The following is a 26,841-nucleotide window of genomic DNA, read 5'->3' as shown; positions in this document are numbered from 1 at the left end:
ATTAATTCTGTTTCCTACCCTACCCTGAGGCTGGCATCTCAGGGACTTCCAGCCTAGCAACACAGACTTCCTCCAGCTCTTGTGATCCAGTTGCCAGATACACAAGTTAGAGGAAGATGGTAGCCTATGCAGCCACCAGAAAGAGATGACAGCATCTCCCCAAAAGACAACCCGACATCTCAGTCCCAGCAATGGTACAAGACCTTTCACAACTGACAGCAAGAGAATTGTTTCTAATGCTGCTCAGAGTTTACAGAAGTAGAAAACAGTGCTGAAATAGGTTTTCACAAAAAGATTGTGAGATTCCCGTTGCTTTATTTGTAGTGTAAAAGGAAGTCTTGAAAATCCCCTTTTTCTCATCAGAGTATCCAGCTAACTGCTGTGGAAGCTCCTGCAGCAAGTTCTCCACAGCTACCTCATTTCCCTTCCTCCTGTAACTAGGAAACACAAAGCTACAGTCCCCAGTGGATAAAGGAGTGACAGCAAAATAGCTCTTTAAGCTACAGCAACTTCCTGTCAGGAGGGCAGAGAGATGCACAGTTCAATTTACAAGATGACAGTCAAATAGATTTTTCCCGAAAATAAAATCCTTAATTAAAAAAAACAAAAACAACCAGGCACCCAGGCTCGTGCCAAATCCTGGGGATCAGTGTACCATTCTGCCATGTATAAAATCTCTCTCAAATCGCGATGGGAAAGAAATGCTAAGGTTTTTATACTGAGAAAGAACAGTTCATTTTCATGAAGCTGTGGTAAGCTATATTTTTAGTTCTGTGGGCCCTGATTATTTCTGGTTCAGTCCCAGGTAAATCTAGTGATTGTCATAGCCATATTCTTGCTTCAACTAACAACCTTACTGTTATTGATGGGGCTTCTACAGCAAAGCATCTGTACAGAATTGACTGAAATTGTTATGAAAGTGGTGCATAACTGCAGAAGAAACAGCTGACTATGCACAACATGTTGCATAAATGCAGACAAAAATATTGTAGTCACCCCAATATCTGCCTTACATTTGCTTAGAGTAATCTTTTTATTGTGCCTTTAATAACAGAAGGACAAATAAATAAATGAAAATTTAAAGAAAGTAGTGTATTCCAAAGTTATGGCTTGCATATATCTGCTTGGAGATATAGAGCAGGTGTTCAGCTTGCATGAAATCAAGCAGGAAGAAAAGGTGCTGCTCATTTCTAGACACACAAATATGAATGAGAGGGAGGAAGATGAAAGGTAGAAGAAATCCTACTGCCTTTCGTGCTGCCTGGATTAGGCACAATAAACAAACTGTAGACTAATGAAATGTCCTTTCTTGTTTTTGGACATCACCCCCAGGGACAAGTTTTGACACAGCAGCAAAGTCTACTTACCTATGCTTTTCTTTCCTTACATGGCAAATAACTCAAGGCTTCACTTCAGGGGGTTTTACTAGATGGAATTACATACTTGTACTACATGGTTTTGTAATTAATTTATTCTACTTACTATAAATATGTCTCAGTAGAAAACTGGATGGCAGAAGAAGCTGCATATTACTAGAAATCATACACAACACATCATTTATATCACTTCCAATAATGAAAGAGCATTCAAATGAGAATCCCTAAAATCTCCATAACGACTTCTATGTAAATTCAAACAAACTTTTGGTATCATTAAAAAAAAAAAAAAAAAAAAAAAAAACAATTTAATACAGCAGCTGTATGCACAGAATAGTTTAGCTGTGCATGTATAATATGCATCTGTACACTTTAATGTGCATATATGGGTGTATATACACATATATAAAAGCTTTATTTGAATTGTTCAGTCCTTGCATGGTATTTACAGATGACTTCAGTGCCTAATTTACATTTCAAAACATACTTGAAGTACAAAAATGCTGACTAGAGGAAATACTTTAATTCAAGGATTATCACATCACAGTAGTCAAGATTTCTTAGGCCTTTTGCTACAAAGTGTCAAAACCAGTGATGCAGTAAAAGCACAGGATGGAAATGCAGACTTCTCATTCAGAATCTATGTATCATGCTGGATTAGTAAACCAGCCTTTCTGACTGAAACTGTACTAACATAAAACCAAACTGTAAGAGATTTGCACAGATGGAGTGCAAAATTAAATCTGTTCACCACTGTCAAGGCTGAGGTGCTGGGCCCAGTCCAGGGTGGACATATGTTGCACAGCCTTCCACCTTTGTTAGTCAAACAGAAACAGCCCATCTGCAGAGGCTCCTGTGTTTGGCAGCAATCAGCCATATCTGAGATTAAGTCACCACATAAAAATATGAAGATATGGGAACGATGTAAAAAATTAAATCGAATGTTTAAAAGTTTACAGAATCCAGTTGTCCTGTAATGGTTTTCATAGCTTGAAAGCTTCAGGCTATGGTCAGGCCTCTGCCATTCCCTTCATAGGCCACCAAGCTTAGGGAAAAGAACTTACTCTCACAGCATCTTCTTTCAAATGCTTAGAAAAAATGGTAGAACAGAATATATAAGACTACAGGTGAGTGGGAATCACTGAAACAGCAGAATGGTTTCTTTCTTTGCTGGTCTCAACGGCTCCTGTAGGCCCTGAGAGGCCTCACTGGGACCCCCACACACAGCCCTGCCCATAGGCCCAGGCACATGTACCTGAAGGTGACTTGTCTCCTGGAAGGATCCCTTGTTTCTGCTCCTGTTCTTGGCCTTCTTCTCATTATTTAGGATCAAAGCGGAATACAACAAAGCTATTCTGCTAGCGATTGTTGTTCCCTCATTATAAAACAGGTAAGGAATGTGTAGTACCTTGCCAGTTGGCACTCTTCAAAAGCATGAAGTAAACAATCTGTAATCATTTAGAACTGTTGAGCAACCCTGACTGCATCCCAGGATTTACAAGGGTGATAAAAACGAAAGGACAGGGTATATTAAAAGAAAAAAAGAAAAAAAAAAATACTGCAGAAAATGAGATTACCTGACTGGCTGTCTTATTGAAGGCAATATTATTGTTCTATGTTATAAATAAATAAGTAAAGACTATTTTAGTAGAGGGAAGCCTATTTTTTTCTTCCTATATAGTACACCAGACAATTTAAAATACAGAATAATCATTGCAAAATTGCAAGTTTATACAATATAACAACCTCAGATAATAGTAAATCCTGGAAAGCTGTTAGGCGTCTGATAGCTCTTTTTATTTTTCCAGTGCAACCTTCTCTTACTCTATTCACAGACAAAACAAGTTCAAGATTGCAGAAACATCCACATCTCAGAGATAACCACACGATAATCTCTACAAGCAATGTGTAATGTGTACCTCCTCAATCCCCAGAAGAACCACGGAAAAATCAGAGAAGCTGCTCAGCATTTTCCTAGTATCCTATCACCGTTTATCATCTCTGCTAGCACAAAGGGCAAAGAAGCCTGCTGACTACAGTCCTGGTCTGGCTTCGCACGTTATACAATGCTCAAATGGTGGCTAGAATGTTCTACATTACTGTTACACATGCCTAACCGTTACTCTCAATGTTACACGTGTCATCTTTCCGTGTAATTATGTCAATCTATTCCTTGATTCAGCTCCTTTGGCGAGGGATGAATAGAGAGTCTAAAGAGTGAACACTAACCAGTAATTGAGATAACCTGTGTTCGTGAAGAAAAAGGATATGATAATTATGATAAGTTTCTATCTAGCATCTACCACATAAGGCGTTGTGACTTTATCAGATTGCTGTCTTCAGTGAATGGCATGGACAAGATTTAAAAAACTAATCATCTGCAACTTCTGCTGATTTCTACTACAGTACTAGAAGCCTATAAATGAAGCCAAATAAAAAGTGTGAATCCAGGTGGGAATTGACTTGGAAACTCAAACTGACTCACAAATCTCTTTCTATAAATGCTTCCATATATGATTGTATAGCACTACACTACAAACCACCAGTTGAAATAAAAAACTTGTTTCAAAATTATTCTCATCTCTTTCAAGAGTAACAAGTTCTAATTCCTTTTTCTTACTAGTTTTATAGTAGTGCGACTCTACTGAAAGCTGTGGAGTTGATTTGGATTTACAGTGCAATAAGAAAGAGAAGAATTAGCATTAGAAGCACAGAAGGCATGTGGCTGCAAAGCCCTTGTATTTTCTTACCCTGGAACTAGAAATATCTCAACCTAGTATGGAAAACTGCCCTTATTTTTTTTTCATAACAACAAAAAATACCCCACCAAAACCCCAACAGACTTATCATTCAATTGCCCAGGTGCTGTTTACAAATCTAACTTCATGTCCAAGAGATGCAAAAAATACATCATGAACAGCTCAGCATGTGCTATTGAGACTACATACTTATGTTATTACAGTATGAGATTACACTAAGGTAGTAAAATACTTTATATGCATGCATTTTTATTTTTTGGAAGTTTCATAATTTTGAAAAGGAGACACTTGAGAATTGCATCAAATTTCTTCTTCATATTTGTTGTTTGAAAATTCAGAAGCAAAAAAAAAAAAGAGAAGAAGAGAAAGAGGGAAAAACATACCACTCTTTGCATGCCAATTACTTACTCTTCAAATATATATATATATATATATATATATAAAATTATTTTGAATGAAAAATTTGAGCACAATACAGAATCTGAGGCTGGAAACGATACGTATAGTGGTTCATCACACATATCATTGGTAGATTTATGGTATAGATAATGGAAAAAGCATTCACCAATAAACCCATATCTGGCTACGTTTCCATCTCAGTGCTCAAAGTCCCTTAACATTTTTCCATGCTAGCTTTTTGTGACTATCTTTGCTGAAAGTCCCTCTTATGCCTGACAGAACTTCGAATGCTCCTTTGCATTAGGAAGTAATCAAGGGATCTTGCTTGACCATTTAGCAATTTGTATTCTTGCTTGGCTCTTTAGCAAGTCACAGGGGAAAGAAGTTACAGGATGGGTTGTCAGGCTTCCAGGAGAACTCCATTCTCCACTATCAGGATTTTCCTCACCCCCAGTGCCAAGGGCTTTCTTTCTCAATCTCATAATATGAAAGAATTTTAGGCAGGAAAACCAAGGAAGAAATAACAGAAAACTTATTGTGTTCCTGAACTGGAAAATTCCCATTTCATAGTCTGACATTTGGCAGATTTTTGTTGTCTGGAAGAAAAGAGAATCTCATTCTTATGCATTCACATGAGAGAAAGTTCAAATCGCTTAGCAAATTCCTGCGTCAAGATAAGTCAGATATATCACAGGAGCTGAGTGGCCCCTTGTGCCCCGAGTATGGAAAGAATTCCTACTTGTCAGATTTCTCCAGCCCATAACCTATGGGTATACTTACGATTCACTATGCTTGTAGGGTACTTCCGAGGCAGGAATCTTGGAAGCAAGGCTTTCCCTGCTACAGAGCAGAGATAGCATCAGTTCATAGGATACTCAAGGAACTGACCAAACGATTGTGCATCAGGATTGGAAAGGAGGAGAAGAAACGTAGTTTAGCAGGCACTATCATTGTGCCAGAGGATTTAAAGACAGTAAAGAGAATAGTTGATCTGTTTAGTGCACTGCGGGGACAAAGACACTCTCATGGTTATTAGAGGAATTTATTTCTAGGCTTGCAGGCTCCCACAGTGTCTACTAAAGAGTATCAGTGCAGAAATGCAGGGACATTTGCTCCTTTCTGTTACTGGCAAACTGCAGTGCTTGCCATTAATCACCCTGACGATACTGAAATGCAGTGCTGTGCTGCTACGTATTTCTGTTCCTTCTGTTTTGTTTTTCTTTTTAAACTCATCTACCACATTGTCAAACGCTGCAGTTGACAACACAGATAAACTGTACAGTTGCTTGTAGTGCAAAGTGAAAGAAAAAAAGATGCTAAAAGGAATCATAATTAAAGTGTACTTGAGCTTAGAGTGTCTGTACTGGTGCTTTACATTTTCTAACTTCCTTTTCTTGCTGTTAGAATAATGGTTTCTAAAAATAATGTTATGACGGCCAGTTTGCTTAGTAAAATCACGAATACTTTGTTCCATGATATAAAAGCCTAAAGGTAAGTCTCCAAACCCTCCCTCTTCTTTTTCTCCCACTTTCATTCCGAAATCTAATGTAAAATAGAAATAAGGAAAGATAGGAGAGCTCAAAAAAGTCAAGAGAAAAAGAGCCGTCGGAGGACTCCTCGTACTCTGACAGGAGGAGAGAAGCCGCCGGGAGGAGGCGAGTGACGCACCGCTTCGGCGATGCAGCGTTGAACGCGCGGGCACTGTTATGGCGCCACCTTGCGGTGACGCGGAGGAAAGGGTCTCTCACGAGAGGGAAACGTGCTTGGAGTTGTCCCACAGTACCAGGACTTAATGCTTGGATTCCGAATAGATACCGCTTGGGAAGAGCTAATGGTACCTAAACTTACAGGAGAACACGGTCTGGCCTTGAAATACTTAAAATATTTTAAAATCATTTTCAGTCTTGATGACTTTTGAAGGATTTTTTGACGCTAATTAGAAAACTGTTGTTTGGCAAATAATTCCTTATTAGTACAAAAAAAAAAAAAAAAAAAAGAAATTGCCATTATTGTATCTTAAGTGCTCTAATAATTTATATAAAGCTTCTATTAAACGAATGGTATTCCAGCTAAAATAATTAATAGTTTAAAAGTTAAGTTTCTTCCAACCTAACACTCCAAACTATTAAACTCTTGAGCTAATGGGTTCAAATTTTTCTCATTTTTTAATTTATCACAGAGGCATCTGCATTTTAGCATAAAATTCTGAGATAACGGGTGAAATCTGTGTGACTAAGTACCAAGTACATAAATCCTACAATTCATTAAAATGAGCTGGTTTTATTATTCTAAACAACTATTGAAAATAAGAAGGCTTTTTTTTTAAAAAAAACACTCTCTGATAAGAAAGAAAATAAGCGTATCCTTCAACTTTGGGAATACGTACCACAGATTGTTAATTGTATGGCTGTTAAAAGAATATTGAGAACTTTCTTCAGCTACAGCTTTAGTTATGTTTTCCTTTTCAGGAACCACGCTTCCAGAGAAAACACACAACTCTTGGTTCTTCAGTGTTTTCTCATTTTGTTTTGAGAAAACTTCTAAAACTGAGTGACTAGTTTTATACAACAACACACACACTCATAGGTGTATATATTTGTAACTATGTACGTTATTATGGATACGGAAAGAAATTTACAGCTAAGAGTAGCGGTCCAACAGCCAGATGTAGCACCTTACAATAAGAGGTAATAAAAATGGTAGAACACATCCCTTCCTTGAATATTGATGAAGGAACATGAAATATTTTGGAATAGTATCGGCTAGAGCTGCCAATACAGAGCTCGCATGCTTAAATAAGTATGAATAAAATGACGAAGGCTAAGAAGCCTTAGAAGACTTCTTAAAAAGTGTGTAGTTAGAACTGACACACATTTTTAGCGTGTTGAGAAGTAGGGGTTTGATTTTCTGTAGCACTTTTGAAACATTTAGATGTTCTGAGAAACTGAGCTTTGTTAAATAAAGCAGGCAGATTCCTCAGGACCACAGAACAATAACCTCTGATTATTAATGTATTCTAGAGGTCCATATCAAGCAAGTTCCAAACATTCACCTGGAAGGTTCCCTGAAGCCTCTGAGTATGACTTCAGACATCTTAAAAGAGGTACAGTATTATCAGTAAGGCTTGATTTCTCTGCAGAATTTTCCATTGGATGCAGCATTTCCTATCATGTCAAAATAGTATTGGGTTTGTCATTGTGGTTCCCCACCCCACCCCCCCTTACCCCCAAGTAAGGCAGGTAAAGGGAGTAAATAGCTAGGCAATTGGCTGCCTTTGACAAAGTATTTAAAAGTCTGCCTAGCATCGTGAGACAGTCTGCAATGTGAATGAGCAGATGAGTTTATATACAACCTCAGAAAAGCAACCGTATTTCACAGGAATTTAATACTAGGAATGGCTTTGAGTTTGTTAGTTTTGTATTTTCTTATTATTTTCAATATTTGTTCATTCTAATTGTGAAATTTGTAAAATATGCAAAGAGGCATCTTACCTTGACTACTTACAAACATTTCAAAGTAAAAAGATGATGAACAGCAAAACTTAGAAACTCTGCAGATTACTTAATATTATTTGCTGCCAACTGTCATTTCCATACTATGACACAATAACACAGTTCATTGGAAAGCAAAAAGCAAGTGACAGGCTAGAACAAGACTGTAATCTTACTTAAGTATTAATACCCCAAACCTAAACTACTCAGTGTCAGAAAGCCATTACTGACTACTGCGCATCCCAAACCCCCACGCAATCCAACTCTTAAGCAATTGTTCTTGTAGTTGTTTTTCCTAATGCTTCCCCACCCCCTCCCCCCCCCCCCCCAGCAGCAGCAGCAGCCAGGCTTCCCAGAGGTGCACAGCAGAATAACAGACAGAGCAAAATGAGATGTTCAGAAAAGACATAAGGAAAAAGGATTCACTATGAGGCCAGTCAAAATGCAGAACAGGTTCTCAAGAGGTTATGCAGTTTAAGACCTGCCTGGTCAAAGCCCTGAGCAACCTTTTAGACCACACGGACCCTGCTATGCCCAGGATGCTAAACTGGATGACCTTCTGAGGCCCTTTCGAAACTGAATTAGTCTGTGATTATGACATTAAGGGAATCCAAATCTCCAAGATGTCACCACTGCTAAATCTTACATAACATTTTAATGAGTACCTCAGAACATATGGAAAACTAAGGAACAAGGACTAATCACAGAGGGATAAGTTCCCAGAAGTGATTCTAGTGACTTTCATTATGACTAACAGGCTAAGCATTTTATTTACTTCTATATATACACATATACATCTTTTATTAGTATGTTTTCTATTTTTAACCTAACAAAATGAAACTTAAGCGACTGTGCTGTCCATCACTTGTTTCCAACAGTAAGTTTTCTAGTTTCGTCAGCCAATTTTAACCAAATCTGACAGGAAGGTGTCAGTCTCAAAGGTAACTGTGCCCTTTCAGGTTTCTGGAAAATTGTGCGCTGGGGAGAAGAATGAACTCTCCCTCTCAGGAAAAACTAGCAGAGAGTCACTGTAGTCCATTTTTTTTTTTTTTGTCATCTGTATTTCAGCCAGTCAGTTAATACACACATGAACCCAAAAATACAGGTATGTTTTTCTTACTGTGAGGAACATGTGAGTTTTTGTTATTGTTTTCAAACCTTGGCACCCACTTCTTGTTAATTATGCTGCTGTCATACAATACTTGAAGACAAAAGATCATCTGCTCACAACTATATAACCTTATACTATCTCCATGCTGTTCTAATAGATAGAAAACTGCCTCATGATCTTAATGAAGTTACTACTAAAACACGTTCCAGAGTGATACCATGCATATTTATAGAGAACAAAAAAAATAAGTATCAGCCTAATTTTACTTTAGTACAACTTCAGAAAAAATGTTTTCAAGCCCATGCTATAAACAAATCCATCTTTTACTGGAAAAAGCAAATGGACATTTAATTACAGATCAGATGGAATATCTTAAAATTGAAGTCTAATCTAAAAGAAAATAATTTATTCCAGGAAGCAACAAAGAATATATTATAAAGAGCTACTTACAGAGGTTCAACCATATAGTTCCTTCAAAATAAACAGAAAACAGACATTTTGCTTACTTTTGGAGAAAATACCTGGAATGCTTCACTTTAAGGAGGAAGTTTCTTTTCTATCATAAATAAAACAGTACTGTTTGTGAATTCCCAAATAAATAAAAGGCTAATTCAAGTGTGTAGATTACAAATTTTTCTGGAACAGACTACTCCAGCAATCTGCAGCATATATAGTGCTATAAAAGTTAATGCAAACACATTTTGTTCTGGTCAGTTCTTCTGGATCAAACCTGAAGTGTTGAGTAGAATTTACACAAAACACCTCATACAAAGACTGGCCCCTTGAAGAGGAGGAAATTTGAAATCTGATCAACTCCACTGAGTTTCTGAAGGCCACCAAGATGGAATGTCGAACTTCCTACATCTTCAAATTATTATTATCAAGGTCAATGATTACCACAGAATCTCCACTTTCTACTCAGACCACTCTTTTGACTCTTTGAAATATAGGAGTGTGTACAAAACATTGAACAAAAAACTTCAAACTGCCTTGGAAGAAGAAAGAAAATTATACTATTAGATGACAGCTACAGTATAAAAACAACTGAGAAACAGTATACTGTGACAAAAAAAAATTGTCTAAAACAGAAAATGGTTAACTTGAGTTCAGCTACAGATGTTAAAAGATGGCTCCCCCTACTGTCAAAAAATGCTTTTTCAGGAAGAACTTAAAGGTGGGCATACGCTGTACCATGGCAACAAAAGAGCAGTAATTCTTGAAGAAGTATCAAGGGAATTCTGCAAAGGAGCTCGCTTTAGAACATCTGTTGTGTTGGACAGAACAACAGTTCTTACAATGTCATTACTCATTCAGTGCACAGTTGACCAAATTTTCAACTAGCTAAAAATTGCTTGCACATCTCAATCTAATGAATCAATAACAACAGTGAAAGTGTACCTTAAGTGCCTGCATTTACAGAAAGTAATAGAAGTCATCAGAAGACAGACATCAGTCCTGAGGATATACTGCACCTCTCTTAAGTTATGCTTACACAGGTAGATGTAGCCAAGAATGAATGAGCTTGTCAGTGGCCTGAGAAGGCTGGATATAAATCAGGGCTATGCGTAAAATTACTAGCTGCACTAACATAGTATTGTCCCTAAAGCAAGTATATCCTGTGTTTCAGCTGTGTCTGTTAGCTTATGACACTAACTAGAATATCGTATTATTTTTGGTATCTGACAAGAACGCTTAAGACAGTTTATATCCAGACAACTCAGAGTCTATTTGCTTCTGGCTATATTTGTCTTCATGCATATTTGCATCCACATAATTCTGAAGCTCACATACTCATGACTAAGCTGTAACATTTCTAAGACTTTCCAGAGAAGTTCTTTGTTTCAGTCTGTACAGCAGAAAAAGCCACCACAATGATTTTTGTATGAATGTAATGCATTTCTGTCACTCAGCCTTTTTACAGTAAAGTATGCTAAGTTATGCTAATTGTCAGGCTTGGGGGTGGCTGACTTAAACATTCAGAATATTTTTTCAGCTGAAACACTTCATGGACAGAATAAACACAAGCTATTTCAGATGACATAATCAGACCTACTTAAGAAAAGGAATTCTGAATTGTTTTCCCCTTCATTCTACTTCACAAATACCTTCTCTTCTCATTTCAAGAACTGTCTGCATTAAGTTGTAAAACAATCTGTATGACAGAAATTTAATAAATATGTCTTTCCAAAAGCTGAAGTATTACTTTTCATTCTGGCTCAAATTCACTATTTAAGCCTTAACAAATAAATTTAATTTTTACTTGTAGCTATTCTACCTAGAAGAGGGTTTTATATACACTAGCTCATGAAAACTGGCACTTTAATAGGTACATATAAAAGAAAAAAGCATTTTTAAGCTTATGCTGTAAATTCAATCTCTGTAGTTATAATCTAGACAACAAAAATATTCCCATATATTTTGAGTTTCTCTACATTACAAATATTGGTACAAAACCATGTCTAGACTTCCCATAATAAAGGCATTTATACATTATATTATGCCTGTTTCTTATACAGCATTTTATAACTGCAAACAATTGAGGAACCAGTGAAACCTACCAATATGTTACCTTGATGGTGTAATATTGCGGGGGGAAAAAAGCAGTACATCTCTTGCATTGATTAAATTCTAAGTCAACTGCCAAGCACTTCTATAAAGTAAGCGTGGTATGGAAATAAATTAACTACTGCTGTCTGAAAGGAGCAAATATTATAAGCTGCTTTCATTTTATCCTCTTTTGAAACCTACCTAAACCATCTGAATCGCTGTGAAAGTGAGCAAAAAAGCCTACTTCACATATAACTAAGGTGTGGCAGCTATTCTCAGATTTGCATTTGAAAGGAAATCTCTCACCGAGGATGAAATAATCTGTCCTGGTTTTACCTCTCACCTTGAATCTAGAATTGAGGGTAAGCCTAACAACGAGGCTTACAACCTCAAGAGAAATACAATGAGCATATATTCTTAGATAAGGCAGCTTCTGTTTTTTCTGTATTTCTCTCAATATGCCTCTGACTTCAAGAAGTTGCAGTCCCCCCTGTACTGAAATAAAGCCACTTAGCACTCATGCTTGTTATTCATCTTGTCAAAGGTAAGGAAGGAACAAAGAAATGCTGACTGGGCTTGGTGAAAAAAGATCTATAGTGATATTTTTTCCCCCCATGTAAATGGGCACTCAGATGGGGATTAAGGCCTAAAACGTAGTTTTATAATTGCATTTTAGTGAGAAATCTATGCAAGATTGGCACAGGATGAATGAAAATTGATCCTTTGATAGTAAAAACTTGAGGCCACGCAAGGTATCTTTGGACATTTACATGTTTCTAGAAAGCTACATTCAAGAGCGAAGGGATTTTCTTAATACGTTTAACTTGCATGGCTCTACACTCAGTTGCTTGTAGATATTATTCTAAGATTTTATATCATATGCTAAAAAAAGTCAGATAGTGAATAGATCCTCTGGTCTTAATTCAGATTTCTTCATATCCTATCCATACATTTTCAACTAAAAGAGCACAAAGGTTGGATCTGATTCAGGTATCATAGATGAACAAGTTCGAGGTTTATTGGTGGTTGGTTCTGAGTATATGTATGTCTATAGAACACATGCAGATTATCTTACATTGGAAAAATAGTGATGATCGTGATGTTCCCTATCTTGCTCCAAGCATCAGATTATCACTCCACTCAACAGCGTTTATCAGTAATTTTAACACATGCTGTTAGAAATCTGACTACAGAATAGTTACTTTTCTGCCAATTAATAGAGTCATATGCATAATACATGCTTTTTCATCAGGTCTTATCAAGTTATTATAAATATCTACAACTAATTGATAAGGCAACCCACAAATAGTTTCTAATTTCACTGTTGTCAAAAGAAATCTTAGTCTTAGCAGTCTAACAAGACTGTTAACTAGTTCATTACGGTTTAATTTTCATATTATAAAAGTTGTTAGCTGTCTGACACTTTTATAAAGTCATCACCCTGTTTTGCACCGCTATTGCGGATTTGGGATCTCCTGGTCAGAGCAGGGCAACTTGCTCTAAGCATCCCTGCTTGAGAGGAAGAGTTGGAGCCGAAGACCTCCAGAGGTCCCTTCCAACCCTCAACCGTTCTGTGATCAGTAGTCCAAAGCTACTAAAACAACCTCACAAAACGTACTTTTGAGATAACAGAGATTGACATTTGACTCTTCATCTTTTCAGAATTAGAAATGCTTTGTAAAGATACCTGGTATCAACTTTCCTACCCTCTCTCAGAAGATTTAATTTTAATTAGATTTCAGATTAATTAGATAGCATTTGTCTGGGCTCTAATGCATGCCTTGAAAAATATTTCTTAAGTAAGACATGAAAAAGACAAAAATAGGTTTTCTGCACGCTAATAAAAGAGATCTTTTAGGACCATAAGAAGAAAAACAGTCTAAAAATACTCAGGATCTCCAGTATCTGTAAAATCATTTCACTTTTAAATTAAAAACTTTCAAGAATTTCTCCATTTTTTTTTCTTTGCCTTGAGCTCAAATACAGATATTCTATAATTCTAAACCTACAGGTATAGAATAATCTAAAATTATTATATTGTTGGTCTATTCCTGAAAAGTTTCTTCAATTTGATTGATCCAATGATGTTAGAAAGAAATAGTTTTAAAGACCATGTACTATTGTTCACAAAAACAAGACCATGGCATAAACACCCCAAGAACACAATGTCCTAACAAGATAAATAAGTTCTTCCACAAGCATTAAGTTGACAATTATGTAGACAATCATTTAAAAATCTGTTTTCTAATAAAGATTTCATAGAATCATAGAAAGGCCTGGGTTGAAAAGGACCTCAAAGACCATCTAGTTTCAATCCCCTCTGCCATCGGCTAGGTCACCAACCAGTAGACCAAGCTGCCCAGAGCCACACCCAGCCTAGATTTATAAAAATTAATTATTGTGTGTTGTTACCTATAGGAACCTGATGTTGCTTCTTAAATATTCATAATTAATTCAAAAACACACTAAGGCTGCTGCAAAAAAGGGAGAGCATAGTTAAATTCTGGTACAGGGATAAGAAACCAATAGCATCTATATGGTTATTCTTGCTGTAAAGTAGATGTATGTCAAAGTACCAATATTTCAATTGTATTGTCCTAACTCAATTGAAAAAGCGAACACTGAAATTTAGTGTCATGAAAGAACAGGTTGAAGTTACAAATGAAAACAGCTAGGGTCATAATAGACAAATCAGGGCACTACTGCTGTGCACTCAAAACTAAGACCAAAGAAACAAGTTATACACTGGAATAGGCTCCCCAGGGAGGTGGTTGAGTCACCGTCCGTGGATGTGTTTAAGAGCAATTTGGATGGCTCAGAAATGATTTAGCAGAGGGTTGTTAGAGGTAGGGTACTATGGTTAGGCTGTGGTTGGACTTGATGATCTTTGAGGTCCTTTCCAACCTGAGTAATTCTATGATTCTATGAATTCCACTTGGTATCACCCTATACATCTATCACAAGCACAACTACTTATGTCCTGAAATTTATTTGTACAGAGAAAATCCACTCCCCTCCTGTTAAAAAAAAAAAAGACAGATCTAGGCTGTAGTCAAAATATTAGTCTGTTGAAAAATCATGTTCTGATGAATTTGTACTTGTTCTTTCAAGTATTTCTTGTTAACTTAGAGAAAGTACAGTACGAACACTTAATTCCAGGTAATGCACAATGGCACACTCAATGACAGCGTGAAACAACAAGGTTTTCAAAGACTGTAGAACTGGATTTCTGAGCATAAACACTTAAATAGCTTTACAGTGATTTTTTTTTAATAAAATTGGAGTGTGCTCTGCTGTAAAGAAAACTGAAAATATAATTTGATTTCTTATAAGGAACACACTATAAAGTTAAGCATGAAATAGCTAGATGTAAATTGGGACTTCTATTGTGTGAAATGTATTTTACACAAAAGGAAGATTTCCAGAATACATTAATAAGTGTTCAGCTAAGTTTCAAATATTTCATTGCTGTCTACAATTAGTCACTGAGCAAAACGTTGAAAGAGAAGAGTAATATCTGAAGGTAAAGACAGAGGCATATTTCCTTGCATTAAAATTCTGTGTGTTTTTTTGGAGAAGGTAAATAAAACTAACGCAAATAATATAAGCAATCACTCCATCCCTATTTTCTCTGCCAAATAAATAATCTGTGGCTTAATATGAATTCCTAAGGCTTTTACTAACATGCAATAGGGCAATGTACAAACCTTTCTTTCTATTCCACTAAATCTCGAAGTGCACCTGATTTAGATGTGTCCACTTTTCCACAAAGTGATGACTACAAGTTCCTCAGAATTGACCTTAGACATTTTTCAAATGTTCGTACAGAATATCTGTGATTTCCAGGTAGTACACAAACACTTGGAAAGCCCATTTTCAGTTCTGCCTATGCCTTATATACAAATTTTTACCAAAAAGAAAACAGCTGTATAGTAACATTTGTTCCACTGACAGACCTATTCAACATCATTACCAAATGAGATATTTAGATATTAAATTATGAAAACAAGAAAGTATTCTCTATCATTTAAGGAAAGAAATACAGTGCTAACACAACAGCATAAATAACGGAATTTCTTCTTGTGAGTTTGATGCCAGGATGTTCTGGGTGGCCAACGCCAGCCTCTACTGCTGTAAGCTTTGGAAATGAGCATATTCCTTACTGCGTTTCATTAAAAGCAGGCATTTCAGCTCCAGTAACGTCTTTTAGAGCAACAACAACTACTTATAAAACACAAACTTAAAGTAGGTATTCTACATGACTGTTTCTGTTGACATCTATGAGATGTAGAGGAAGTTCTCTGCTAGTAGCTGTGTTCTATATTACAGCAATTACAGTGATAACTGACTTGGAAATTACTTAAGTGACTTCCATTTTATTACAGCTCTTTGATTTCCTAAAGCCAGTATTCCTTTGTGAACAAATACTGGGGATAATTTTTTTTCCTACACTCTTCCAAATCCCTTACATGCACTCCCGTGAAAGCAAGAGAGTGCTCCAATAAAACTTCCAAAACCGTCCTAAAAGATCATCATCAGTAATGCACCTCAGAAATACAGCTTCATCCATGTCTCAGTGGAAGATTTACACTGATAGTTTAATCCCTTACAGACACAAAATGCTAAAAGCAAAATGCTGAAGGCAGTATTGTCTTCCTTCATCTCCTCCCAAGCATTCATGTGCAGTCCAAATGAACCTCACAAAACCGCAGAAGCTACAGGGACCATCTCAGAGTTCAAAGAAAACCAAGTGAACTGTGACACAGTAATACTGACAGTACAAACAAAAGATTTAAAAGAAAAAAAAAAGTGCGTGATTCTGGGCAGCAGCCAAGCTTATCATCACCTTGAGTTGGTGCCAATCATTCTAAAAGAGGATGACACCCCCAGGCAAACTCAGGCTGGAAAGAAAATGACACTTTATACTCCTCTAGTGCCTTTATCTGATGGCTTCAAAATACCTGACAAACACTAACTCATTTCACCTCAGAATATTATCTGCTGCTGGCTAAATAGCACTGTAGTCTAAACAAAGGACAACTGCTAGTGTCAGTGGACCAAGCTTTCAGCCAACAGTACTTCTTCAGTGGAAGAAAATGCATATGGGAAGATCTTAAGATTTTTCAGCAGTTGGTCTTTGAAGTACTGAGACCAGCATTGATGACTTTGGCCAAAGCCACCTCTGGAAAAAGCACAACACTAAATACGCTGCTTTTGCTATCTGTGTGAGCAGCTCAGCTCCAGACTCCGCTTCTGAATTGTTCAGAATTTTTGTATGTGGCATCATGCTGAACAGAGGAATATTTCTTACCACACTAGACCCAGGCTTATTAAAAAAAAAAGTGATGTTCATGTTAGAATCTCAAAATCTTGAGACAAAACAGAGGTGATATGAAGATTACTGAATCATATTTTGGCCACGATTCTCTCTTTTCTTTTTAAAACTTTTCTCTCTCTCTCTCCAGCAACCTAAATCAAAGCCACTGAACAGCTGAAAGATCATGCCTCTACAGATTTGCAGTGACAGATGTACACCAATATTTGTATGTCCTTTGTTTAAAAGTGTTACCAAGGTTTGAACTGTAGTACAAGATCAGCTCAGTCTTAGTCTTTCTTCTGGTCATTGCTTACAGGTTTGAATTCATATCCCTTCCTACTATACAGTGCAATAATTATTAAGACTGTAATTAAAAGTTGATATTCTACTAAATTTCAAGATACTCTCTTCTGGAATAGCATATCAAATGAATTTTTTAATGGCATGTTACCTGAAGGTATGTCTGAAGTGCCAACCTTGTGAAATTCCTACATATTCCCACATATACCAGCATTTTCAATATCAGATTAATAGCTTACATCCTCAGAATTATTATGGACTTTCCTGTGGTAACTCAATAAATATTTGAAACAGTGATTTTTATTTAAAGCTAAACTTATTTTTTAAACTATTAAACAACATACTAAGAGAAATAAAGTAGTAAGTAACACATGTAGGAGATCACAGTTTTATTATCCTTTTAATGCCCTTCCATATTTTAATTCATTGCCTTGTCTTACTGTATAATGGCTAATATACCAGAAGACAAAAAAAAAAAAAAAAAGACACTGCATTTAGAGCTGCTAATAATATTAACCATACACCTTAGACATACAGTTAGAATCGCTCCTAGAATTCGTAAATGCCCTACAATCACAAGGGATTTTACTCAGTTACATCCATCACAGGTTAAGATTTCTATATCAGTAGTGCTGGGTATAGGTATAAAAGAAAAACTATCTGATACTATCTCAGACAAAGGTACAATATTTGTAGTGACACAAACACATACGCAATACCGTCCTGGGTTTTGGACCAATACAAGTGACAGTTGGTCAACATGCTTTCAATTTTACAAAAATACTTAAATTGCAATTTCCTATAAGTTTTCTATGCTTAGAAAAAAGCATGGTTTGCAACTTTAAAACTTTCTGCAAAAGGAAGAATATCACCAACAGATATCATCAGAAGTAAGGATTGTTAAGATTTACTTACGCCTGCCGGTCCCGGTACATCTTGTTAACTTTCTCCCATTGGGAATTAAGCTGAGTCAGCTTGTCTTGTATATTTGCTGTTTCCCGTGGTGTAGCACTTTGCAAAGCCGGTGTCTTCTTGCTGTGAATAATGTCTATATGACCCTGGAGTCTCCCCAGGCAATCTTTAATGTTCTGTAACACCAAATTTTTTAAGAGAAAAACAAGATATCAGCTTTAAAACAAAACAAAAACAACAACAACAAAATCATTGTTCATAAGCAAAAGACAAACAGGAAAAAATATAACAATAGCCCAGACAGTGGTAACGTTTTTTCAATACATCCAGGTAACAATGACTGAACACCTGCTCTTTCTTTGAAGATGTAATTAACTATAGATGAGAAAGGTAATGGCTGGAGAGGAAGCAAAGCTCTGTTGATTCAGTCAATCATTAATTCCCCTATGCCAAGAGTACAACTGTTTTAACCCCATTTCTTCTTAAAGAAAATAGAACAAAGTCCTGTCTTACAGGCTCATGTTTGAGAAAGTTATTTAATTATTTGACGCTTAGGCTCCTCTCTTATAGTTGCTTCAGCATACATTACATAGATACAAAAGTTAGAGGATGAGAAAAATAGTTTATTGGATATCAATCTTTTTCAGGACATTCACAACTCAGTATTTGTCTTTCTTCACTTAGCCCTTTATGCCTAGCAATGCTCAGTTCTTTGCATTTCAGAGAAACAGAAAATAGTTAACAATATCTTTACCTAACTGCACAATGCAGTCTGTCAAAAATAAAAAAAAAAAAAAGAAAAAAGAAAAACAAGAAAAAACAAGTTTACTCCAGGCCTTGAAGTCTTTAAAGTGTGTGAAGACATTTAAATCTTCGCCCTTAGTCAATAGCCATTAATTATGCAACTAGTAATCCATTCAGTCTCACAACTGAATTATGCAGATTTTCTTATTTTCTCTATAAAGCAATATGTAAATATACTGCGTATTTCTAGTTTGTGAAGGAGGCAAAGTTGAGCTTCTTACATTAAATCCTTCAGAATCATTTGAATGACCAAATTTGTTGGAAAACCGAATGCTGAGCAAAAAATAGTCATAAACTGCGTGCTGACTTCACTAGAAATGCCTTAAATGCAAAAAATAAGTTACTAGCAGAGAAATTCTCCTCATAAATCAGTATTTACAAGCCAGTTAAACCCTTAAACTTGTTCACAATACATTTCAGTCTACCATCCAAACAGGCACAGTTTAGTACTGCTCTGATTTTATTCTTTACCAGAAGGAAGACACAAATGTATTTTGGATTAATTGAAAACCATGAGGTACATACATAAGCTTGTGTTTCAGGCTCACATTATGATTACCAGAGAAATAAGTACTGGTTTGGGAGGAAAAATGTGTCTTCAATACAACTAACTTGTTCAGCTGTTGTGTTTTTACAGTACTACAGTCCTGATAACAGACAACATATATGCTTGACTTGCTTAATGTTCCTTTGCTTGCCTATTCTAAAGAACAAGCAACCCACTGATACATCAACACAGTACAAAACAGATGAAATAGAGGTTTGTTCCTAGAAGCTCTCGCTGATTGGAATAATCTGAACTATACAAGCACATTGTTGTCATAGAGAAAAAAAAAATGGTTAACTTTGTAATAGGCTGATTTGTTTCTGTTTCTAATGTTCATAAGGCTAAAAACTTACAACTAAAATACTTTCAAAAGGTTCTTATATCTCCTATCATAAAGACTCTATCAATCACAAACGTCAACATTTTAAATGTCATTTAAATTTCTGGCACAAGTATTAAGCCATGGACCAAGAAATCTATTCCACTGTACACACTTCAGTATTTACATGTATATATCTATAAGTCTTATACATTTATATGTTAAGAAGATCACTTATGTATAAATCTAGTTATGTGTAAGTTTAAAGTGCTAGACATGTGTATATATAAATATATAAATTATATATGTAAAGATGTATTTATAAATATAAAATAAAGTTCTAAGTAAACGTACGGAAAAAAAGATAGCTTAAGATCCCACATACTGAAGATGTGATGAAGTTTTAGACTATCAGTATTTACATGTCCTGACTTTTCACTTCCCTCTACTCCACAGCTCAGAAACCATACCCTGGGGCAAAAACAGCCTGCAGAGAATACTGAGGTTCTGCAACTGTACTGCGTGTGTATAACATGGTAATTGCTGGGAAACTATGGGAGACCTTAGCAAGCTGTGAGATGCTCAGTTTATTAAAGATTATGAAAACAATGATTTGGTGGAGGAGATCTTAAAATTGGGTGTTGATTTCATCATGATGGTACAAAGCATAAACAGCACAAAAATGGAAGTGTGCCAAATTTCATGGCCATAGTAAATTATGCTTAATAAAGGTATATCTAGCGATATTTTTTGGTTTATCTTGTACAACAACGTTGTGTTGGTTCTTCTGTTTGTTTTCACAATTTATGTTTTCTAGAACAGAATAAATCCATTTACTGAAATCTATACAAACAAAACAGCATTTATATGCTTCAGAATTGATAAGTGGTAAATCTCAACAAGTTCAGAATGAGTCGCCTATGGAGAGGCATGTAATTTCTGATTTATAAAGGCAGATCTTTGTTTTTGTTTAGAACAGAGCTGTTACAGACAAAGATAATACAGCTGACCTTCTATAAAAGAAATCCACAACTGAATGGCATAAGATTGAAGAAAAGAAATGAGATCACGTATATTTGTGTCTGCAGAAACATAAGTATTTCACACATAAACTCCATCTATCATTCATGTTCAAGAGAATAGCTCCAAGCAGTCAGCTAACAGAAATGCCTTGGGAGACTTTGTAACATGGTTAACAGAAGCACACAAGGCTTTAATTTTTAAGAAAAAACGGATTATACATAAAATCATTAGCAGCCAAAATGACAGTAGCCTTTTGAGAACGATGAGATGGATCATTTCCCAAAACAGAAATCTGAGTGGTAGGGACTTGAAATCCAGTTCATTTTCACAACTCAGAATTTGCCTTTATCTGACAGGTAAAGATTATATTTGCAGATCATACAAATAGATTTCTTACAATTCATCATATTTTTGTACTAACACCAAAACCATTAACAGAACAGTTGTTAGTAATCAAGAATAACTAGAAAAAAATCCAGGAATTACTTTTAGTTTTAAAAATCTCTATACAGTACCATTTACAGTCTCTGATATGGGTATTATTGCTTTAATAAACTATACTGAAGGAAGATTATGGAGGTATTCCAGATGTCATAATCACTGAAGCATAACGCTTACAGTAAATACTCTGTAAACCCCAAATAAGCCACTTTAGAAATCTCTGCACAGAAAAAGTTCTCTCTCAGAAGATGGAGGGTAATAACTACCACACAAATGCAAAAGAATAGAAATATGTATAAATATAGATATTTCCATGCTGATATTTAAGGAAGTAGAGCAACAAACAACTCAATTTTTAAGTCTAAGTAAAGAGCTGGCTGGAAATACACAAGAGAATGAACCAGAACAAGAACTATTAGAATGATTACGCAAGGAGTTACATACATAAGAAACCTCCTCCTAAAAGAACCAGATGGCTTTCCATATTAAAACTATTATATAATTGAAAATTGTTATGGCTAAGTGTAGAATCATATTTTACAGTGTTCCTGCTAAAATTAAGAAGATTTAGAAAAAAACACAAGCTAAAAAAACAAAACAAAAAAACAACCCAACAGCCTGATTAATGTGGGCTTTATTGCAGATTTGCAGCATTAACTACATAAAGTAGCCTCAGAAAATAAGAGTTTTGATGTCACAGTTCATGTAATTTTTTAAATGAGTAGGCATGACTATGATGAGACTATAACAGCAATTCTTAATATAAAAAGGCTATTAAACACTTTCTCACATACAGCTATAAGTAAAAATACAGTGACCTAAATTCCTAATAGGCAACTTCATGTTATCTTCATGCTAGGCACTTACTCCTGCTATGTTTTCATAAGCAGAAATACGTTTTAACTCTCAAGTTGATAAGTTATTTTATTTCAGAATATACATATTATACTAAATAATTCAGAGCTTCAAAAAGACACATAGCTTACATATGATAACCACCACACAGGGAACGTCTTGTGCAACAGCAGCAATGTAGCTTGATTTTCTAAAACAAGATTAACTTCAATAGGTGCAAAGTTAAACATTTAATTAACTTTCAGGAAGCATTTTGAAAATTCTAGTGCCAGTAAGGATGATTAGCTAAACTCTTTGAACTGCAAGGATATGAAAGTATCCTTGTACTTGATCACACAATGAAAGCCACAGACTGTAATTACAACAAAAGCTACATAGGGAACTCAGAACAGAGAACTGGATGAAATTCCAGAAAGTTACTGTAACATGATGGAAAGCAGAGCAATGACAACAGAGCAACAACACCCCAGGCTGCAGCAAGTGCTAAAATGCAACAGCCATAGACACAGAAATAAAGAAGCTACTTACCTTCAGAAGGCCTCACATACACAGGGATCTCCACTGAGACACCCTTGCCTCCACTGCCAACTCTTAAATGAGGTCTGGGAAAGGGTGGATCCTGAGTGCACCCATTCTGGTCACTCAGGTGCATCGCATGCAGCAGAGCTCTCCTGGGCTGGCCCTGCCTTTCTACTAGGTGCTCAATCACTGGTTCAGGCCCTGACTTAGCATTTTCACTACAGCTGTACTGTGAAAACAATAAATCTTGCATCCAAATTGAAATGAAACAAGTCACCATTAATAGTAGGTAAAAGTACCACAATGTTTCTGCTTGCAACAAAATCTGCCCTATTGAGAGCATCTCATTAAGTTCAATTTATTAATCCTTCAATCTATGAACTGTAATTTCACATATGACCAGGTGGAGCTCCATCTTTGACAGAACTGTAATATTCAAGCTGTTTTTTAAATAGTGTAAATACAGTGGTGAACAAGTATGTATTATGTATTAGGACATACATTACAGAACTTTGAATAGGGTAATAAAAATACTGTAATCCCTGATTTTACGAGATAGAAATACCTGGTTTCTCTATTCCTACCACTTTCTCAAACTTTCAGTGAATGTTCCTAGAAGCAGGTTTCTGTGGACTTACTAAGTGTGCCAAAAAATAAAAATAAAAATAATTACAATTAACTAAATATTTGAAGTAATATGATTTTGGATACACATACTCATATTTTATTATTTTACATCCCTTTGATATAAAAAGTGACTGTTATCTTTGAATCTTTGCAATTAATAAAAACATTTTTTTCATTTGTACTTGATATTTATCATACTGGATCACAGGATTAACTAGATTCATTTCAAGCAATCAGATTTAAGTCTTAATATACACATTTACTTTGGAGAAAAATATTCAAAGCAGTTAACACTGAAATATTCTTGTAAATAAACTTATTTTTCCTTCTAAGGATTAATTAAAATGGATCATTTATGAATGAGAGTGAAAAAGAAAACTTACAAACTCGGTTTTAAAACACAGAGCTATTCATGACAGCTTTGTAATGTGATTCATGCAAATCTGCCAGGGATAAAAATCAACCGCAATTTAATTTCGAACCTTTCCCAACCAGCTGCTGAACAATTTATGCACTACTTTTCTATTTTTACTGCAGGATAATGACAATGATGAATGCTTTTACTTGGAAATAAATATTCATTAAGCAGGCTCAGATCAAAACTATACCCTTCCAAAAGCCCACAAATGTGTAAGATCCATTTACCTCTTTTGAGAGATTTATTTGGAAGATGGAAATGTGCCCACAAATGCATCTCGTAACAATTTAATAGCTCAGTTAAATTAAACCTATGGCAATGCTTACCTCTAACCTCAGTAATCAATATTATTAAAGTCAGTGTCAACTCTAATAGCAGCAAACATATGTGGGTGAAGAACAGATTAGTTATGGATGTAAATCAGATAAAGATGGTCCAAATGTCAATAGGAAGTCAACTGCCAGTAAACTACTTGATCTAGGTCACTGTATTTCCAGCCCATCTAGTAATGAACCTAACGAGTTTACAGACATGGTCAAAGCATTAGTTCATTAGCTATGATTTACATGGCCTATGCTTTTTTTTTTTTTTCCTGTGCATAAGAGTCATTCTGTCAAGAGTGATTGTTTAGAATGAAGAATGACAATAACATCGGCACATTCCATAATCTAGAAATTAACTTAGTACAGTCAATACTTAGAGCCCCTTTAACCTACCAATACTAAATCACAAGAAGGAAAAAAGGAGTGATCTGCTGTTTCTTCGCACAGACCTATTGTCAGTTATTCTCTTGCTCCAATACTTTACTCTTATGCCTCCCTGGACAAACTATACTGCTAGGAAATGTAACACATTAATATTTAAGAGCTAATAAGCATATGTATGTCTGCATATACATGCACATATATATACACACAAACACACACAGATGCTGTATGCATATATATAAAGGTATCTAAGCAAGAACTATAAATGGGCTCCTTGAGGGCACTTCAGATCTCCTTACCAGAGTCCCTATTTCAATTATCCCACCAAGCATTCATCTGAATGACTGTGGATAAATTCTAGTTTATCTGGGCTAATGTTTCTTTTGGTTAAAAACTTTCCTTCCCCAAATGATCACAGAAATAATGGAAATGTGGCCCCCATGTGTTGATGGCAATTTGAAATTGCTGTATTATATACAGCAGTTAAGCACAATTTCTTACAAGGGTTTACTCACAAACACTATTCTGCAGAAGCAGATAACTCATTCACCTACTTAACCTTAGAACTTTAATCTTATTCTCTTATTAAGTCATTCTGTATTGAAAAAATCCTCCAATTTCAAGGAATCTCAGTGTTATAAGCAATGAAGAAACTGGACCATAATATTTGAAGTTACATTAACAGTTCTGAATTAGACTTCTGCTAACTACAGCTATGTACTGGACAGCATTTTTTGTATAGTTAAGTAAACTACAACAGTTGCGTAGGATACATCTCCCATCAGACTGCAAGCTTTCATAGTCCAATATGCAATGAAACAGCTACTTGATTTTTTATTTTTATCTTTTTTTAAGATCTGTCACACTAAAATAAAGTTGTCCAAGATCATGTGTGGACAGGCTTTAAGTACTTACTAATTCCTTCAAAATAAAAACACACAAAGCAAACCTTAACCACGACTTTGCAATTGTAAATATAGAATTGCCCCTCTCCATCCTTTCTCCCACTGTTCCACTCAGGGTTATGCCGTGCAGATACCTTAATGCTTTTGCTTTTCTTACAAATCCGGGTGAAACAGATAAAAACAAATAAAACCATCAGTGCTCTTACATTTCATAGTGACGTGTCTTCATATCTAAACATCCATATATGCACAAATCACAGAGGGGGTTGAGTACTTACAAAAATGTGAGAGTGAGCACAGGCTGCCAATAAACAGCAGCACCAAAATCTCAGAAGCATAATATCATAAAGAAAACTTTCCATCTTACCTTGAGACATTCTTCTTGTTTCAAGAGATCCTCACAGTCCTTGGCCTGCAGAACAGGAGAATTAAGGCGTTCTTCTACTTCAGACAAGGCTTGCAGAAGCTGAAGGATCTCTGCCAGGTATGTAGAAGGCACGTAAGTGGTTTCCACAGTCATACTTTCAGTCATCACAAAAGTTGTATCTTCATGAACTGTTTGCTAGTATAGATATACAACAGAATGTTTCCTTTAGTTTCTCACCTCTACACAAATGTATAAGTTGTTGCAATTTCCAGTTCATGACCTAGAACCAATTAAAAATTTACAAGGCCAAAAGCAGGAAATATTTGAGTTATTTTACACAGATCACTCACGTTCCACTAATTTGTCTGAAATGGCAGGCACTAAAATTCACCCATGGGGAAGTATACTAACTTTTCTTCTCTTTTTCCAACGAAATGAAGATAGGAAATGCAAAAGTACTTTTAGATTATAATATTACTGAGATTTTAGTGCTAACAATTTCATCTTAAACTGTTGTATCTCTAAGAATGTGTCCTTCTTTATAGAAATTCCATGCATGCAAAGCCCAAAATAGTGTCATTTCAAGGTGTCAAATAAAATAATGACTTGCCTTATAGATACAATTTCTTAGGCTATATGCAACATAAAACAACTAGGTAACTCAGTATTTACAGTAACATACTAAAATCTCTCTCTTCATCCTCAAAAGTATAATTTGGAATTTCATTATTTGAATGGTCTTTAATGGGTAAAATTCACAAAGGAACTCCCAGCAATACATTTCTTTAGAAACATATATTTATATATATATATATATATTATTACCATCAATACCCCTCTTTACTCTAAATCTGGACAAATATGAACTAGACACGCTATTCTGAAAGCACATGCATACAACAAGTGTAAAGAGAGCCCTGAATATTTTGCGTCAAAGAAAACAGACTGTTGATCTATAGGTTTTGGAAAAATATTGACATATTAGGTGACAAATTGGTAGCACTTATATACATTATCTGTATTTCTGACTTGATGTGTTTATAGACCAAAATAATAATAATAATAATAGTAGTAGTAATAATAATAATAATAATAAT

At 35.6% G+C, this 26,841-nt stretch overlaps 1 protein-coding gene across 29 annotated transcripts in view; it reads right to left on the bottom strand.

Annotated features, from left to right (window-relative positions):
* DMD (dystrophin) overlaps positions 1–26,841 on the bottom strand; it is a 1,163,614-nt gene that overhangs the window by 563,377 nt on the left and 573,396 nt on the right. For all 29 annotated transcript variants that reach the window (XR_006934806.1, XR_006934864.1, XR_006934881.1 and 26 more), the window contains 2 exons: positions 25,745–25,939; positions 18,216–18,388 (listed from right to left, as the gene is read on the bottom strand). Coding sequence is in view for 26 of the 29 variants with exons in the window: in XM_046919009.1 (XP_046774965.1) it covers positions 18,216–18,388; positions 25,745–25,939 (368 nt within the window). In the remaining 3 variants the exon portion in view is untranslated. The remainder of the gene's footprint in view (positions 1–18,215; positions 18,389–25,744; positions 25,940–26,841) is intronic.

The sequence above is a fragment of the Gallus gallus genome, chromosome 1, assembly GCF_016699485.2.
Source record: "Gallus gallus isolate bGalGal1 chromosome 1, bGalGal1.mat.broiler.GRCg7b, whole genome shotgun sequence".
Classification (NCBI taxonomy): Eukaryota; Metazoa; Chordata; class Aves; order Galliformes; family Phasianidae; genus Gallus; species Gallus gallus.
The sequence above is the reverse complement of the archived record's forward strand: the minus strand, read 5'-3'. Positions and strand labels throughout refer to the sequence as shown.